Source organism: Vipera ursinii (assembly GCF_947247035.1).
Source record: "Vipera ursinii genome assembly, chromosome: 5".
Taxonomy (NCBI): Eukaryota; Metazoa; Chordata; class Lepidosauria; order Squamata; family Viperidae; genus Vipera; species Vipera ursinii.
In genome coordinates this window covers 40,759,692-40,775,100 of record NC_139518.1, presented here as the reverse complement: position 1 = coordinate 40,775,100, position 15,409 = coordinate 40,759,692, and the positions used below count along the sequence as shown (strand labels likewise).

The 15,409-nt window shown below is 39.5% G+C and overlaps 2 protein-coding genes across 3 annotated transcripts in view; one reads left to right on the top strand and one right to left on the bottom strand.

Moving 5' to 3' along the window:
• Positions 1-340: 340 nt before the first annotated feature.
• On the bottom strand, positions 341-9,766 carry TMEM41A (transmembrane protein 41A). The gene is made up of 5 exons (XM_083363438.1): positions 9,478-9,766; positions 6,054-6,207; positions 4,665-4,826; positions 3,098-3,236; positions 341-2,181 (listed from the first exon to the last, which is right to left on the bottom strand). Exons 1-5 carry the CDS (start codon positions 9,576-9,578, stop codon positions 1,958-1,960), a joined length of 780 nt encoding a protein of 259 aa, XP_083219564.1. The 5' UTR covers positions 9,579-9,766; the 3' UTR covers positions 341-1,957.
• Positions 9,767-10,787: 1,021 nt separating this feature from the next.
• Positions 10,788-15,409, top strand: part of SENP2 (SUMO specific peptidase 2) — a 30,466-nt gene continuing 25,844 nt past the window's right edge. For both annotated transcript variants that reach the window (XR_014492657.1, XM_083363731.1), the window contains exons 1-2: positions 10,788-10,915; positions 12,819-12,874. Coding sequence is in view for 1 of the 2 variants with exons in the window: in XM_083363731.1 (XP_083219857.1) it covers positions 10,806-10,915; positions 12,819-12,874 (166 nt within the window). In the remaining variant the exon portion in view is untranslated. The remainder of the gene's footprint in view (positions 10,916-12,818; positions 12,875-15,409) is intronic.

Here is a 15,409-nt window from a genome sequence, read left to right as displayed (position 1 = left end):
TAACTTATTCTGTATAATAAGTGCTATATAAATGCAAGATTTGACATTTTCAGCTTTCAATTCAGTTTAGTTATGTCCTTTGCTACTAAAGGACAACATGAATGTGAATATATTCCTCTCTATATCCTCTGTTAAGGAGTACTTATTCTAACATCAGCCTATTACTGCTACCTCCTGAGGACATGTTGATAGTGTAAAAATGCCAGCCTTACAACATAATATAGATGGAACTAAATTAAGCCTCCTGCATGCCAGCCTACTGTTTCTTGCTTGAAGGAAAAGATGAGCAGTTTGAAATAAAGTCAAGCAGTGTTTTTTCCTCATTATTTAATGTGCACAATTGAAAGGTAGGAGCTGATCAAGACCTGGTTAGAGCTATACAGACTCATATGGCACTTCATAAAGTCATTTCATCAAACTATCAACCATTTTCACTACCATTTATCTGATAAATATGTAATGTCTGTGAAAATAAACAGATTATGATTTCCATAATGGGAAGAAGTATTAAAAATAAGGTGCTTAAGATAGAATTGCTGCTCATGCTGATGCAAACCAGATAATCAGTTATAACTTGCACAGTGTATTCTTCAGATCAGCTTTTATTACTGTTTTCTTGGCATACCACACGTACAAAGAATCAACAGCAACCATCCTAAGAAGTTTGCTAAGACTGATACATTTAATACAATATGACCTTTGTTTAGTGCAGGTGTGGGGAACAATGGCCGCTTTGTGACTTGTGGACTTCAACTCCCAAAATTCCTGAGCCAGCCAAGGAAGTCCACAAGTCATAAAGTTGTGGGAGTTGAAGTCCACAAGTCATAAAAGGGCCATTACTCCCCACCTCTGGTTTAAGAGTATAGCAACTTTCTGCTTGCTTTGATTTCTAAAATGGCAAACTTGCATCACTGCAGACATCAGGCAAAAAAAAAACTTATCAATTTCATTAACACCTTGTCTTCTATCCATTTCTTTGCTGTAGTATAAAAAGGACCAAACAAGGCTCTTTCCTGCATTCTGAAGCCACAGTCTGATGCAGAGACAAGCAAGACCAAGGCCATTTTCAAATAGGAAATTCAGGGGAAAATGGCATTAACTAACACTTGGATTAAGAACAAGTGCCATATTATAAGAGGATTTTCACAACTATGAAAACTGGACTGAGCAAACAATATAAGAATTTCAATTATTATATTCAAAATATATTACTTTTGCTTATTATAATTTTACTTTGAAAAATGAAAAATGCAATTTTCCATAGAGCAATTTTCCATGCTGCTCGAAAGAAAATTTCCTCAGAGACTTAATCTGAAGTCTCCTAGACCCCCACAAACATTTCATGTTACCTTATACAGGAAATCATAAAATACTTATTAAAAATTGTAATGCTGAGAAAGATAAGAGGCAAGCCATTCCTGCGTGACTGTAGCACCCTCTACAGTATATCATTTTTCTTCTTTGTGATGTTTCAACTGGTGAAAGAAAACAATACAAAACTTCACTGCATTCCTCACATTGGGAGGAAACACAATTCATCATTGCTGTTATTTAAACAAATCAATGTCTGGCCCAAGTACAACATTGTAACTGCTTAATGTGCAAAACAAATGCTGTTCACCTGGCAAGCAATTTCAGGCTTACTCAGTGATGCTAGGATTTAGATTTCCTCAAACCAATAGATGCAGGTCCATTTGGTCCCTCAAACTCTGACTTCTGGATAAACTGGATCACAAGTAATTTAATAAAATGGGACACACCAGTCTCAGCTCTTTTTTTAAAAAAAAGTATTTTAAAAGACTCATCTTTATACATTAACAAAACAGGATGCCTAAAACAGCAATAAGAAGTTCCAAAGTTCAATGACAACAGAACTGCTGATTCAAAATACCTATTTTTCCAATTCTCTCTTAAATACAATTCCACGTTGTGTGATATCTATTTAGGGATAGTTTATTCAGTTGGATTTTCTTCCATTCAGCAAGTAAGTTTTCTGTTCACTTTTGTCTAAATTGAGACATTTCTGACTGAATTTCTTAATAAGAGTCCCAGGGATTAATGCCATTGTGGCTATAGCCAACATCTTGAATAAGTTACTCCAGGAGAAAATATTATCCAGGGAAGATATCTGTGAAAGTACTGAGCCTGTCTGGACACAGATAAAATTATAGGGAGTCAATCCTGTAAGTGAAAGGAAAATTCTAAGATTAGAAAAATGTATACATTTCACAAACTCTTAAGTTCTAGCCCGCAAATAGAAAAAGGGCTTGAATGTACAAATGGAGGGGAATAGATATGAGCATCAAAGGAGGAGAAAAAACATAAATTTACAAATGTCATTGGAGAAAATAAAGAATTTGCAAGTTTGATGTATAGATGTTCTCTACACATGAACAAGTTGGAAACTTCTGCTTACCTGGATATTTTTTTTTTTACAGTTTGTGCAACCTGGTTTAACATCTTAAATCACATTATAAAAATGGTACTGATAAAGTTTTTATTAATTAAGAATTGTTGAAATTATGGCATTAAATTGGAAATACTTTTCAATTCTCACAATAAGAAGTAATGAGCTCAACAAAAAAAATCAGTGTTTTTCTGTTAGCACTTTCTGGTAAAATATAAGGAAATAAGGGAACCCTAGCAAAAATATGTTCTTGCCATGTAATTTGTAAATTATTTATGTATTTGCTTTCTGCAGCCTAGTGGACACTTGTATAAAAGAAATCCAAAGTGTGTTCCGCTGAAGCTGAGGTTGCTTATCTGCATTTGTGAAAAGCTGCAATAGCCAGGCAGAAATGCTTCCCATCTCTTCAAGAATCAGTTCAATTCATGCTTTATCTCAAAGAACACTAAACGTTTATAGCTCCAGAAACTTGAGAGAAGATGGGCTCATTAATTCATCCATCTCCTCCATTCATACCATTTACCTACAAGCAACCATACCATTATTCCACATGTACTGGCATAGCAAAAAAAAAAAAATCACTGAATTTGAATAATAGAAATAATGAGAAGCAAGCATAATGCAAAAGTGAAGAAAGACCAAATAAAATACTAAACAATATGCATGTAAATATGCTGCTTTTGTTCTTACCTATGAGAACAGAGAAGAAAAACTGAGTTACATGGATGTTCAAGACTGGAGATGCAATATTCAGAAACCAGTTTGGAGTCATGGGGAGCAGTCTCAGAAATAACAAGAAGAAGAACAAGGAATGTCTATTTTCTTCTACCTGTGAAAGGAAGATAAAAACCAGACATGATCAAACTGCTTTCTTCCACACATGCTTTCTTCTCCCAAAAATTGTATAGTACTGTAATATAAACATGTTCTAAATAATATTCAATTAATCAACTTATTATTTCTCAGCTCTTCTGTTCTTTTAAGGAAGGCATCCACAAGAGAATGGGGATGAGGGAAGAATACTACCGTATATTTCTGGTAATTTTCCCTTCTCTGAAATCTGAGGAGCCTGAGGAAAGACAGTGAAGGGAGGAAGAATGCCTGAAAACTTCCTTCTGCTCTTTAAAGGCAGGGTTTTTTTTCTGCAGCTTGGACCCATCTATGACTGGAAGGAGTCCTTCCAAATGTAGGCTACTAGTTAGGATCTAAGACTAGCAGACATTTTCCACTGGCATAAACAAAGTAGAGAAACAGTTTGCTGGTGGAAGGTATAGTTACCATGGTATTATTGTTTGTGTTCTATTGATTAGGTATAGGCCCATACTAGCAAAAAACATTTACTATAAGTCTATGCAGCAATTTTACTGCACACTTTTTAAAGTCATTACCATCGTGCAAAGGATTATTGGCTGCCCCCCCACACACACACCGGGAGGGGGATTAACTATATAGTTCCCACGGTCTTAGGAAAGCTTAAAAACATTCTTAAAGACTCATCTCATCCTGGACATTCTTTTTTTTTAACTATTACCATCTGGCAGATGGTACAGGATAATAAAAACAAAGGCAAATAGGCTGAAAAATAGTTTTTATCCAGAGCTGTAACTACATTAAATACTCCATATAGTGCAACATTCAAGTTATTAGGGGCAGCGCAATGGTGAATAGAATCTGAAGTATGTGTGTAAATAAGGTATGTTTTACTTGGGGTTTTTACCTGTGTGTAGTGTGCACTGTGGACAGCACTTAATTTCACTGTGAGATACACAAACAAAGTATTCTATTCTAAAGAAATTGCATCTTTTCCTGGCTTACGTAGATAATTGCACAAAACAAGTTTGAGTTGAAGAAGTGCCTACAGAAGCCAAATTTGTGGCCCTATGCTCTCAATCATTTTTTTTAATCATCGAATTTGGATTACTAAAAACTTTATAATATGGATTGTTAAAATCTTATAAAACTATGTAACTTCAGTCAATGCATGTTAAATCACTAGCAGTAAACTTTGTCGACTAGAATATGGTCACAGAAGCATGGCAAGATGCCTTCTGCCAAGCTAGATTACTGGGCCATCTAGCTTCATATTTTGTACACTGACTAGGAGCAGGTCTTCAAGTTTTCAGATAGGATTTTTACTTTGCAATGCCAGAAATTGAAACTGAGATATTTTAGGTGCAGCCATATACCATTGAATTCTATTATATACAATTCTTACCCATTACTAAATAAAATTTAATTGTAATTAGTTTTTTCTTACCTTCCTCTGAAGCATGGTGACTTTATCAGGAAAATAGTACATAACAAAGTTTTTTCCAAAAATATTGGATAGTCCATAGCAACAAGTAGCACCCACTGAAGTCAGAGTAGAACATAACAGAAGTCCTATCCATGGTCCAAAGAGAGCCCCAGCAAGGATGTTCTGTTAGAGCAAAACTAGATAGTGATCCAGTCCATTAAAAACTGTGAGGAAAGCATTAAGGGCTTTATGAACCATAAGAATGTAAGGACAGCCTTGCCTTGTCCATTTACTTCATACTATTAATAGCAGTGGTCAGTGATGTCTCTGCCAAATATATAAACTGGGTATAAAACACAGATATTTGCTACTTTTAATATAATACAGTATACTGTATTATGAGCCTCAATGTGCTATTATATAACTTTCCACCAAGAATTTTTCTACTGTTCCTCAATAAAATGATCTGGTTGTCCTCCATCCCTACCTCCCAGCTAACTCAAAAAACTCACATTACATCAGGTTGAAATGGTAAATGGAACAGTAGAAATAATTCAGAATTAAAGAATAATGAACCATTTTTAATGAACCCCAAGATAGAGGCCAATAAAACATAACTTGGATTGAAGCCATGGTGATGAAGAGAAGGAATGAGAATTATTTTTATGATTCATCTGAAATTCTGCTCTGTGGCAACAGATGCTACAAAGAAAGCTTGCTTCTTTGTCTCTTTTGTGCTTGCTTAGGCCTGGCTGGAAATACTATGACAATTATCTACTTTTTAACTTTACCACCTTCTGACAGGTGATTCCTTGAGTTCAGTATATCCTGATTGCTTAAAAGATACATTTATAAAATATATAATATTAAATATATACTCTCTGACTTTTCAGCAAGATGGAACATTTATTTCTAAGACTGATACGGCTGTTTATATTGTAATCACAACCCTGGACCGTTCACAATGCAATAAAAACAGCACCTCCTAAAAGTCACAATAAAAACTCAGGGCTCCCAGGACAACATTCTCTCACACATCCACATATTATATTCGGAAGGGGTTTTCCTATGAATGGACAAATAGCAGCAAGAATATATATATATATATATATATATATATATATATATATATATATATATATATATATATATATATATATATATATATATATATATATATATATGTGTGTGTGTGTGTGTGTGTGTGTGTGTGTGTGTAAATTACTAACAAAGAATTAAGAATTACTAACAAAGAATTATATATATATATATATGTATGTATGTATGTATGTATGTGTGTGTGTGTGTGTTATGGAAGGATAAATTTTATATCTAACAATATAAGTATAGGAATATTTTTTGCAACATGCTGCAAAACCAATCTATGACTTTTATGACATATATACATACCAGAAAGCTAGAGCCTGGTATGGCAAAGGTTTGTTTGTACAGGTAAGCACTACAGAAAAGCAGAATCATGTATGCATGGTGCTCTTTATTGTAGTACTGTAGAAATTCTGCAAGTTCTTGTAGTTCCTCTAGATCTGAGGGGAATTTTAATGACCTGATAAAGAAAGAACATAATTAGTTTAGTTGTACAACGATTGGATTAAAAGAAGGAACAGAGGATAATTATTAGATCAGCCTTGAAGATGAACAGGTTTATTGCAACATGGAACTCTCTCAAGAAAATAAATCAGTTCAATCTTACAAATATTGATATTTGGGGTTTTTTTGCTACTTAACATGTTTATAATAGTTGTTTTTTAAAATGAGCTTAAAAGGAAACATCAAATCAAAAGTCATGTTAAAAACAAAATATTAACATTTTCTACTATTTTAGTTCCGACAAGACAAATGTATCTTTAATAATAACAATATCTGCAGGACTATAAAAAAAGATAGGAGACTGGATTTTGTGTTGGAAAAAAGCAGCTATTAACATTACAAGTATTTCCTTTCCTTCCATTCAATGATGTCCAATTCTGCACAGTCCCTGCAGTTTTCTTGGCAAGGTTTTTCAGAAGTGATTTGCCATTGCCCCCTTCCTAGGACTGACAAATATGACCAGCCCAAGTCACCCAGCTGGCTTTATGCCTAAGATAGGACTAAAACTCACTCTCCTGAGTTCTAGACTGATGACTTGACACCAAAATGGCTCTCTATTGGAAGTATACAATCACTGAAATACAGTTGCTCAAACTAATAGAAAATCAAGCAATAGATATTAAACTTCATAAACTTGAAAATAGACCAAAATTCCAGTTGAATTACCCTAGTAATGCTAACATTAAAGAGCAAAATTTCCAATCACCTCTCATAATTATCTTCCCCCCACCTAATTGCATCCTTCACTAAAAAAACTAAGCTTGTCTCCAAGTCATCTAAGGAATTTATGAGACCCTTACTATAATTTAAATGTAAAAAATAGAAGCTCTGTAATTTGTGATGTCCACACAACAAAAATTATATTGTGCCTTTAAACAATGTGTTCTTCCTTTAACTGTGGCTTAGTCATGCTATATATTGTTTCATTTCAACAAGCCCCAATACTTATAAGAACAGCTCTATTGGTTCAGACCAAGGTTCATCTTAGTCAGGCATTTTCTTTCTTACAGTGACCAATTAGACATTTCTGGTATTCTTGGAAGCAGGAGATAGTTCTCTCACACTATTGTTCTCCTGGTACTGGTATATGAAGACATGCTGCACCCAATCAAGATATAATGTTGAATCTTTATTACCAACAGCTTGTGATAGTACAATTATCCAGGAGTCTATCTAGAAGCCTTTTAAAAACACCAAAGTTAATAGACATCACATGTTTTCTGATAGTTAATTTATTATATATTTTCTTGAAAAAATTCTTTGGTGTATTGTAAATATCTTTGCTATCAATTTAATTCAACGACCCATAGAATTTTAAGAGAAAACAAAAACTTCTGTAGTTCAACAATCTAGTCTTTTCTCTAGGAAAGTAGCTTAACCCCGATAATTTGTACTGGGATTCTTCAATTAAACAGTGGTATCTATCAGGACCCCAGAAACATGCTTTCGCTGTAGCAGTACAGATTAGAATGGCCGTACCCTACTGGTGTATTAAAAGGGCTCTCAAGTTATGGCTCTTTGTCCAGGCTTCTGGCAAGCATGAAGCCCTTCTTGTTTGTTCCTATGTGGGTTAGATCTTTGCCATCTTTGTTCCTTTTTGTTCACTATTCTTTCTTGTATTAGATTTTTTACAATATTTTCTAAACCCCCAGAATCAATGCAAATTGAATGGCATTTAAATTTAGCAGATTTGTTTACATTATTCTTTTTTAAATTCTTAAGAGTATCAGTATGCCTAAATGGTGCCATGCTGAACATTTTTTTCCTAAGAGAAGTCGTATAGTTTAGAGAAAAAAATACCATATGAAAGAAAAGGATGAGCTATGAAGAAAAAAAAGTGGCATATATGTCAGAGGTAAAGAAAGAAGTTCCAGGTAATCTCCAAGAATCAGATACAATTAAATGGAAGGAAAAAAAACCTACAGAAACTATTGTAGGAAATGTTCTCGATTTTCTCAGAGAAAGTAAACAAAACACCAAGATTATTTCATTCTATATTTATGTTTTGCTGGACTTGACCTATTACTTTTAAATTACTTAGGAAAGATGTTGGTTGGTAAGTAGATATGCTGTTTTTATTCAGTGCTTCTATATGAGAAACTTGCTCTTACCGAGAAACTTGCTCTTACCGGTAATAGGTACAGCAAGCAATAGGTATCTGAAATAATCACTGAGGATCTTTAGAAATACTTGATGGTGTGTTTCTAAACCTAATTCTTATTGTGCAACTACTCTTCTCCTTTAGGATATTATGGACCAGGTGAGGCAGCAAGATTCATACATATATGACATCTCAAACTATAATACAAAGGGCTATCCTTGCTGGATAAATCAAATTAAGATACCTTAAAATTGAATAAGGTAAAGGTAAAGGTTCCCCCGCACATGCGTGCTAGTCTAGTCATTTCCAACTCTAGGGGCCGGTGCTCATCTCCGTTTCAAAGCCGAAGAGCCAGCGCTTGTCCGAGGATGTCTCCATGGTCAAGCTTGTAAATCGCCCTGAGTCTTCGGAGAAGGGCGGGATATAAATGGAATTAAAATAAAATTTTAAAAAAATGTGGCCGCCATGACTAGACGCCAAAGGCGCACGGAACGCTGTTACCTTCCCACCGTAGTGGGACTTGCATTTTTACGTGCTTTCAAACTGCTAGGTTGGCAGAAGCTGGGACGAGTAACAGACGCTCACTCTCTTACGCGGCACTCGGGATTCGACCCGCCAAACTGCCGACCTTCTGATCGACAAGCTCAGCGTAACCCGCTGAGCCACCCCGTCCCTAAAATTGAATAGACTATGCTAAATAAAAGCATTTTAAAATCAGCTTAGAGGAAATCTATCGGCTACATACAAAGCAGAAGGATATAGTGTACTGCAATCACTCAATCGCCTTTCGACAAACAACAGCGTCGTTCAAAGCCGGGTCGTCAAATCACTGTAGATAAACGCGCTATTGCGATTAGGTTTCATAACAACTTCGGAGTCCTCAGCAGTACCATTGCCACGTCTGCGAAATTTCGATGGCGATATATTTTCTAGTGTGGCTCTCAACGCCATTAGCCCCTTTCAGCAAAAATCCAGACCTTCGGCCTTTGAAAGCTGAGATCCACCGAGAGCTGAGGTAGCTTGCAGAGCTCAGCTGCCTGACTGCCGCTAAACCAAAACTCGCTTGGAGACACCAGCGCCCGGCATGACAGCGGGCCCGAAATAAAGAGGAGACGGCCAACTCACCCGCTTCCCGCGCGCGGTCCTCTAGGCAAGCAGGCAGTTAGCAAATAAAGGCCCGACGTGGCTGCTGCCAGGACCAGCAAGAACCCCACCAACGACCGCATCGCCGCCGCTCATAAGGGACACCCAGAGGAACAGAAGAGGAGCAGGAACTAAAGGCAACGGCCGATGAACTGAATACTCACACTCGGGCGAGTGACACAATTTCTCCTTCCTTCCATAGATTAAGTAAATGGCGAAACTTCCTGTACACACAGAAGCTTGGTCCGTCCACCACTATTCCCTATAGCACCGTTTCTCAACCTCGGCAACTTTTTAAGACAGGGGTCTTCAAACTTGGCCCTTTTATGACTTGTGGACTTCAACTCCCAGAATTCCTCAGCCAGCTTTGCTGGCTGAGGAATTCTGGGAGTTGAAGTCCACAAGTCATAAAAGGGCCAAGTTTGAAGACCCCTGTTTTAAGATTTAGGGACTTCAACGCCGAGTATTAAAAAATGGTGAGGTTGAACAACGCAGCTTTATTGGATATTAAAACCCCGAGGTGTCGTGCTCTGCTTGTACTCCCGTTGGTAGTTCTTCGTCCAGAGACCCACGGCTGCACCTGGACTAATCTCAGGGAAAGTGTTTCGTTTTATTGGTGTTGGATTTTATGCTGTTTTATTGGTTGTAGGCCGCCCCTTTTATTAATAAATGAACGAGTGAGTCAAAGCGAGCAGGATCGGATCTTGCTTAACCTACGATTCCGCTCTCTGAGCATGAGTCGCCCGGAAGAAAAGACAACTTACAAGACATGGATTACGTTAAACCAATGTTTTAATCGTGTCATGTCAAATAACAGCTTAATGCACATAAAAGACTCATAAACCACAAATCAGAAAATCCGAGTTGGGAAACCCAAGACGAGTTATACTGAAACCAGAATGCGTTTGGTTTTGGTCTAGGACAGGGGTAGGCAACCTCGGCTCTTTTATGACTCATGGACTTCAACTCCCAGCATTCCCGAGTCAGCATAGCTGACTCGGGAATTCTGGGAGTTGAAGTCCATGAGTCATAAAAGAGCCGAGGTTGCCTACCCCTGGTCTAGGACTCTAGGAAGTCACGCTGAGGGTGCCGGATTGCTTGCCTGATGTCGGCGAAGTAAACCGAAACGAAGCTCCGTCCGAACTGCCAGAAGGCGGCCAGTCGGGAGTCGAGCTATCCCAGCTGCGCGGATCGAGGGGAACGTTTAAAAAAGGGGCCTCTCTTCATCTCGGTGATAAGGGAAGGGCTTTCATTATTTTGGGCGCGTCGTCCGTGACGTAGTTCCGGCCTCGCCGTGGAGGCTGAGGCCTATGTACAAGTGGGTCTGTGAGACTCTGCGTTCTTGGCTATTCTCACCTTCCTCTTGTCACCGGGATGCGGAGCCTGCTTTACCTCGAGCGCGGAAGAGACGGTATCACAGGTGAGAGAGGACGAAATCATTTCAGGGCTGTAAGGCTAGTCCGGGCAATCGAAAAGCTTCCCGGAACAAGGTAAAGGCAAAATACTTCCAGGATGCCGCTCAGAAGATTTGGTAGACTTTGGCGTGAATCGAGATAGAGACTCAACGTAAACGGGAAAGGATCTGAACGCCGCCTGCATGATAGCCCGAGCTAAAGTGGGCGTCACGTCAGCTCCCTTCAGCCTTGACTTCCTGGGTCTTCCCTTCCTCTCGACTCGTTCACTTTTCCTTCATGTGTTTGTTTTGCAATTATTTATTTCTACCCCGCTTTCTTTAATTGTATAAAGAACTCAAGGTGGCGGAAATACCTAATACTCTTCTCCCCTCTCCCAAGTCACCCAGCTGGCTTTGATGCCTGAGCCGCGACTACGCCTGTCAGTCTCCTGGTTTCTACCCTGATGCCTTAACGATTAAGGCTTAATCACTAGAGCAGGGGTCTTCAAACTTGGCCTTTTTAGGACTTGTGGACCTCAACTCCCAGAATTCCTCAGCCAGGTCCACAAGTCATAAAAGGGCTAAATGTGAAGACCCCCCTGCACTAGACCAAACTGGTTCTTAGATCCTTATTAAATTCCCTCTTTGTGGATAGATTCGCAAAATTGGGAAATTCTGGCCGGATGGTGAGGTCCCCAAACAGAGAGACTGGTAGCATCTTTTCCAGCTAACAATTTTATTAAAAGGCGTACATGTTTATAAGCTGCAACTCACTTTATCAAATGCATAGAGTTACTAAACAGGTAAGATTTAAATTGGGATGAGGTTGTGGAGAGAGGAAGAGGGAAAGACATGTTTATGTGGATTCAGGATGGCCTCATCCCTGTGGAACATTCCACCACTGGAGAACTCCCATCATTTTGGCCTCCTATAGGGGTATTAAAACTTGGCTTGGGGCGCTCACCACTGGAAGTAGTTAATGGTGATAAGAGGACCTCTTTGTCCGTTGTCTCTTAATTTTTGATTTTACATACTTTTTTACATTTTAATCTGCAAAGTATTAATATATTATTTTATGAATATCATAGATCATCTAAGATGGCGGCGCCTGGAATGGCTGCGGCTGCATTGGCTCTTGAAGGCGAATAGTTTTGGGAGGGATAGTAAGGGCTATAGGCCACATGATCAGGAAGATTTTAATGTGTTTGAGCAACATGGTGGAACTAAGGTAACATACGACCGACAATCTTTGCTGGCCTGGCGAGTTTCTAGTTGTTTTGGAACTGCTGGTGAGACCGTTAAAAGTCGTTGGCGCTGTTTGAATTTGTTCTACCAGCAGCAAGATCTGACTGCTGGCCTAGTGATGGATTGTATTGCAAATCAGGGCTGTTTCCAGAGGAGGCAGAGGAGGAGAGGACCTGGAGCTTATGGAGCGAAGGAACTGGATGAGGCTGTCGGCAGGCCCAGAGGAAGAGAGAGAGGCTTTTGGAGGAGTTGGTGGCGGCGGCAGCGTGCTCCAGGGGTGAAAAGAAGCAAGGCCTCTTTAAGGAAAAGGTGGAAGAGTCAGGATCAGAAAGAATACAAGCTAACTTGAGGGCTAATCCACATGGAGCCCCATTTCCATCTGTCCTGTTTGCCATCGTTCACTCCCTAGAGACTAAAATGGACAATGTGAAATTTGAGCAGGCCCCGAACAAGGAGTATATATCGGAGGTGGTGACCCTTTGAGAGCTGTATGCAATTAAATTTCATTTTGATGTATGCCGATTGGTGTACATTCAAAGTGACAATAAAATTATCATTATATAATGTCCCAGTTATTGATGTAGATAATTTTTAAAAATAATATGAGCATTTAATTTATAGTTATGTGAACCAGTTCTTTAGTCAGCAGTACTCTACCTTAAACAGATTTATTTTTTCTCCTTAGTTCTCAGTCCTATGTAGAAGAGCCTTATCAGGAGCAAGCAAAAAGACGAAAACTTGGTAATGTCTACTTTCTGTGATGTTTCTCATGACTGAAATATAACTTCATAAATATTTGAAAGGATTTTATTCTAAATTGTGATAATTAACAATTACAAAAAAAGTTTGACCTAAAAGTAAGAATGTTCAGCTCATTAAACTTATTGATGCCTAATCAACTTAGAAATGTTTCAAACTTAGAACATTTCCTGAATGCTTGCAACAGTGCTATAACACTTTTGGAAATATGTAAACAGTTTTGAACTTGAAACAGCTAATTTATTAACATCTAAAGCCAAAGGCTGCTTTACTGCAGATAAGAAACATTGCTATACAATCAGCTCGGGAGGAGACACGAGGCTGGTTCCAGGCAGTGATATCTGCTTCTTTGAGCGAGGGTGTCTTTCCCGCTGCCTTGAAGGAAGCGGTGGTGAGACCCCTTCTCAAGAAGCCTGCCCTGGATCCAGCTATTTTGAATAACTATTGTCCAGTCTCCAATCTTCGCTTTTTAGCGAAGGTTGTTGAGAGTGTGGTGGCGCATCAGCTTCCTCTGTTCCTGGAGGAAACTGATTATCTTGACCCGTACAGCATGGAGATGGCATTGATCGCGCTGATGAATGATCTCTGGGGGGCTCGGGACAGGGGTTGTTCCTCTGTCCTAGTCCTATTAGATCTCTCAGCGGCTTTTGATACCATCGACCATGGTATCCTGCTGCGATGTCTCAGGGGGTTGGGAGTGGGGGGCACTGTTTTGCAGTGGTTCTCCTACCTCTTGGGCCGTTCGCAGTCAGTGGTGACGGGAGGGCAGAGGTCCGCCCCGAGGTCTCTCGTTTGTGGAGTTCCTCAGGGGTCGGTCCTCTCTCCCCTCCTGTTCAATATCTATATGAAGCTGCTGGGTGAGATCATTCGTGGTTTTGGGGTGGGGTATCGTCAGTACGCCGATGATACCCAACTTTTTCTTTCCAACCCAAACCAACTCAGTGATGCCCTCGCCGTGATGTCCCGTTGCCTGGAGGCGTTTCAGGTTTGGATGGTGATAAATAGGCTCAGACTCAATCCTGCCAAGACTGAGTGGCTGTGCGTACAGGCATCTCGAGTGAACCATTCTATTCCATCTTTAATGATGGGGGGTGAGGTGTTACCCCCCGTCGATAGGGCTCGCAACTTGGGTGTCCTCCTGGATTCGCGGCTCAGCCTTGAAGATCATATAGGAGCCGTGACCAGGGGGGCTTTTGCCCAGGTTCGCCTGGTGCGCCAGTTGCGGCCCTATCTGGACCGAGATGCCTTGCGCACGGTCACTCATGCGCTCGTGACCTCCCGGTTAGACTACTGCAACGCTCTCTACATGGGGCTGCCCTTGAGGACCACTCGGAGGCTTCAACTGGTGCAGAATGCAGCCGCGCGAGTTGTGATGGGGGCCTCCCGATACTCCCATATAACACCTCTGCTCCGTGAGCTGCATTGGCTTCCGGTTGCCCTCAGGGTGAGATTCAAGGTGCTGGTGATGACCTATAAAGCCCTAAATGGCTTGGGTCCGGGATATTTGAGGGAACACCTGCTGCCGGCATCAAGTTCCCTTCGTCCTGTGTGCTCCCACAGGGAGGGCCTTCTCAGGGTGCCGCCAGCAAAGGATTGTCGGCGGGCAACACCCAGGGGGAGGGCCTTCTCTGTGGGTGCGCCTGCCCTTTGGAACCAGTTACCCGTAGAGCTTAGGACTGCCCCTGATTTTCGTTAGTTCCGCCGGGACCTGAAGACCTGGCTCTTTGAGCTTTCCGGCCAGGACTGAGGATTTTTTAATTTTTTAACTTATTGTAATTGGGTTTTTAATCAGAGATATATGGGTTTAGATTTTAATCAAGGAAAATTTAATCTATTTTAATTGCTATTAATTTTTGTATTGTAATGTTTTAATTGCCTTGTGAACCGCCCTGGGTCCTATGGGAGAAGGGCGGTATATAAGTTTAATAAATATAAATATATAAATATAAATATAGGAAAGTGATACATAATTTAATTAGAACAAAAAGTAAATTTATTAAAAATAATATGGGGAGGTTGTCTTATCTGGTATATGGAAGGGGAATGGGGGAACGGGGGAGTAAAGTGTTGAATTACTATAAAGCAATACAATAAAAAGGCATCTAGTGAAGTAACACCAGATTGGAAGTGTGGGATTGATGCAACCAGAAATATTTTAAGAAAAGTGAGGTTAAATATGAATGTGAACAGAGCAACTTGTCATTTTTAGGAAAAGACAAGCCTATTCTAAAACGGGCAAGTATCTGCTAGTCCAAATCCTTACTGGAGGACTTTTGACAATAAGCAGCAGCAGCCATTGCTCATGATTTAATTTTAATTTAATTTTTGAAGATTCCCACAGTTAAGATATTTTTTGTACAACTGTAGGTGAGGTAGATTTAATAAAAAGACAGTAATCACTTCAGTATTTTGAATCATTTTGGGAATCTGGTGTTATATATGTACCATGAATGAATAAATAAAATGAATATCACCTTTGAACCAAGATAGAAAACAATCTCCCCCCCCAAAAAAAAC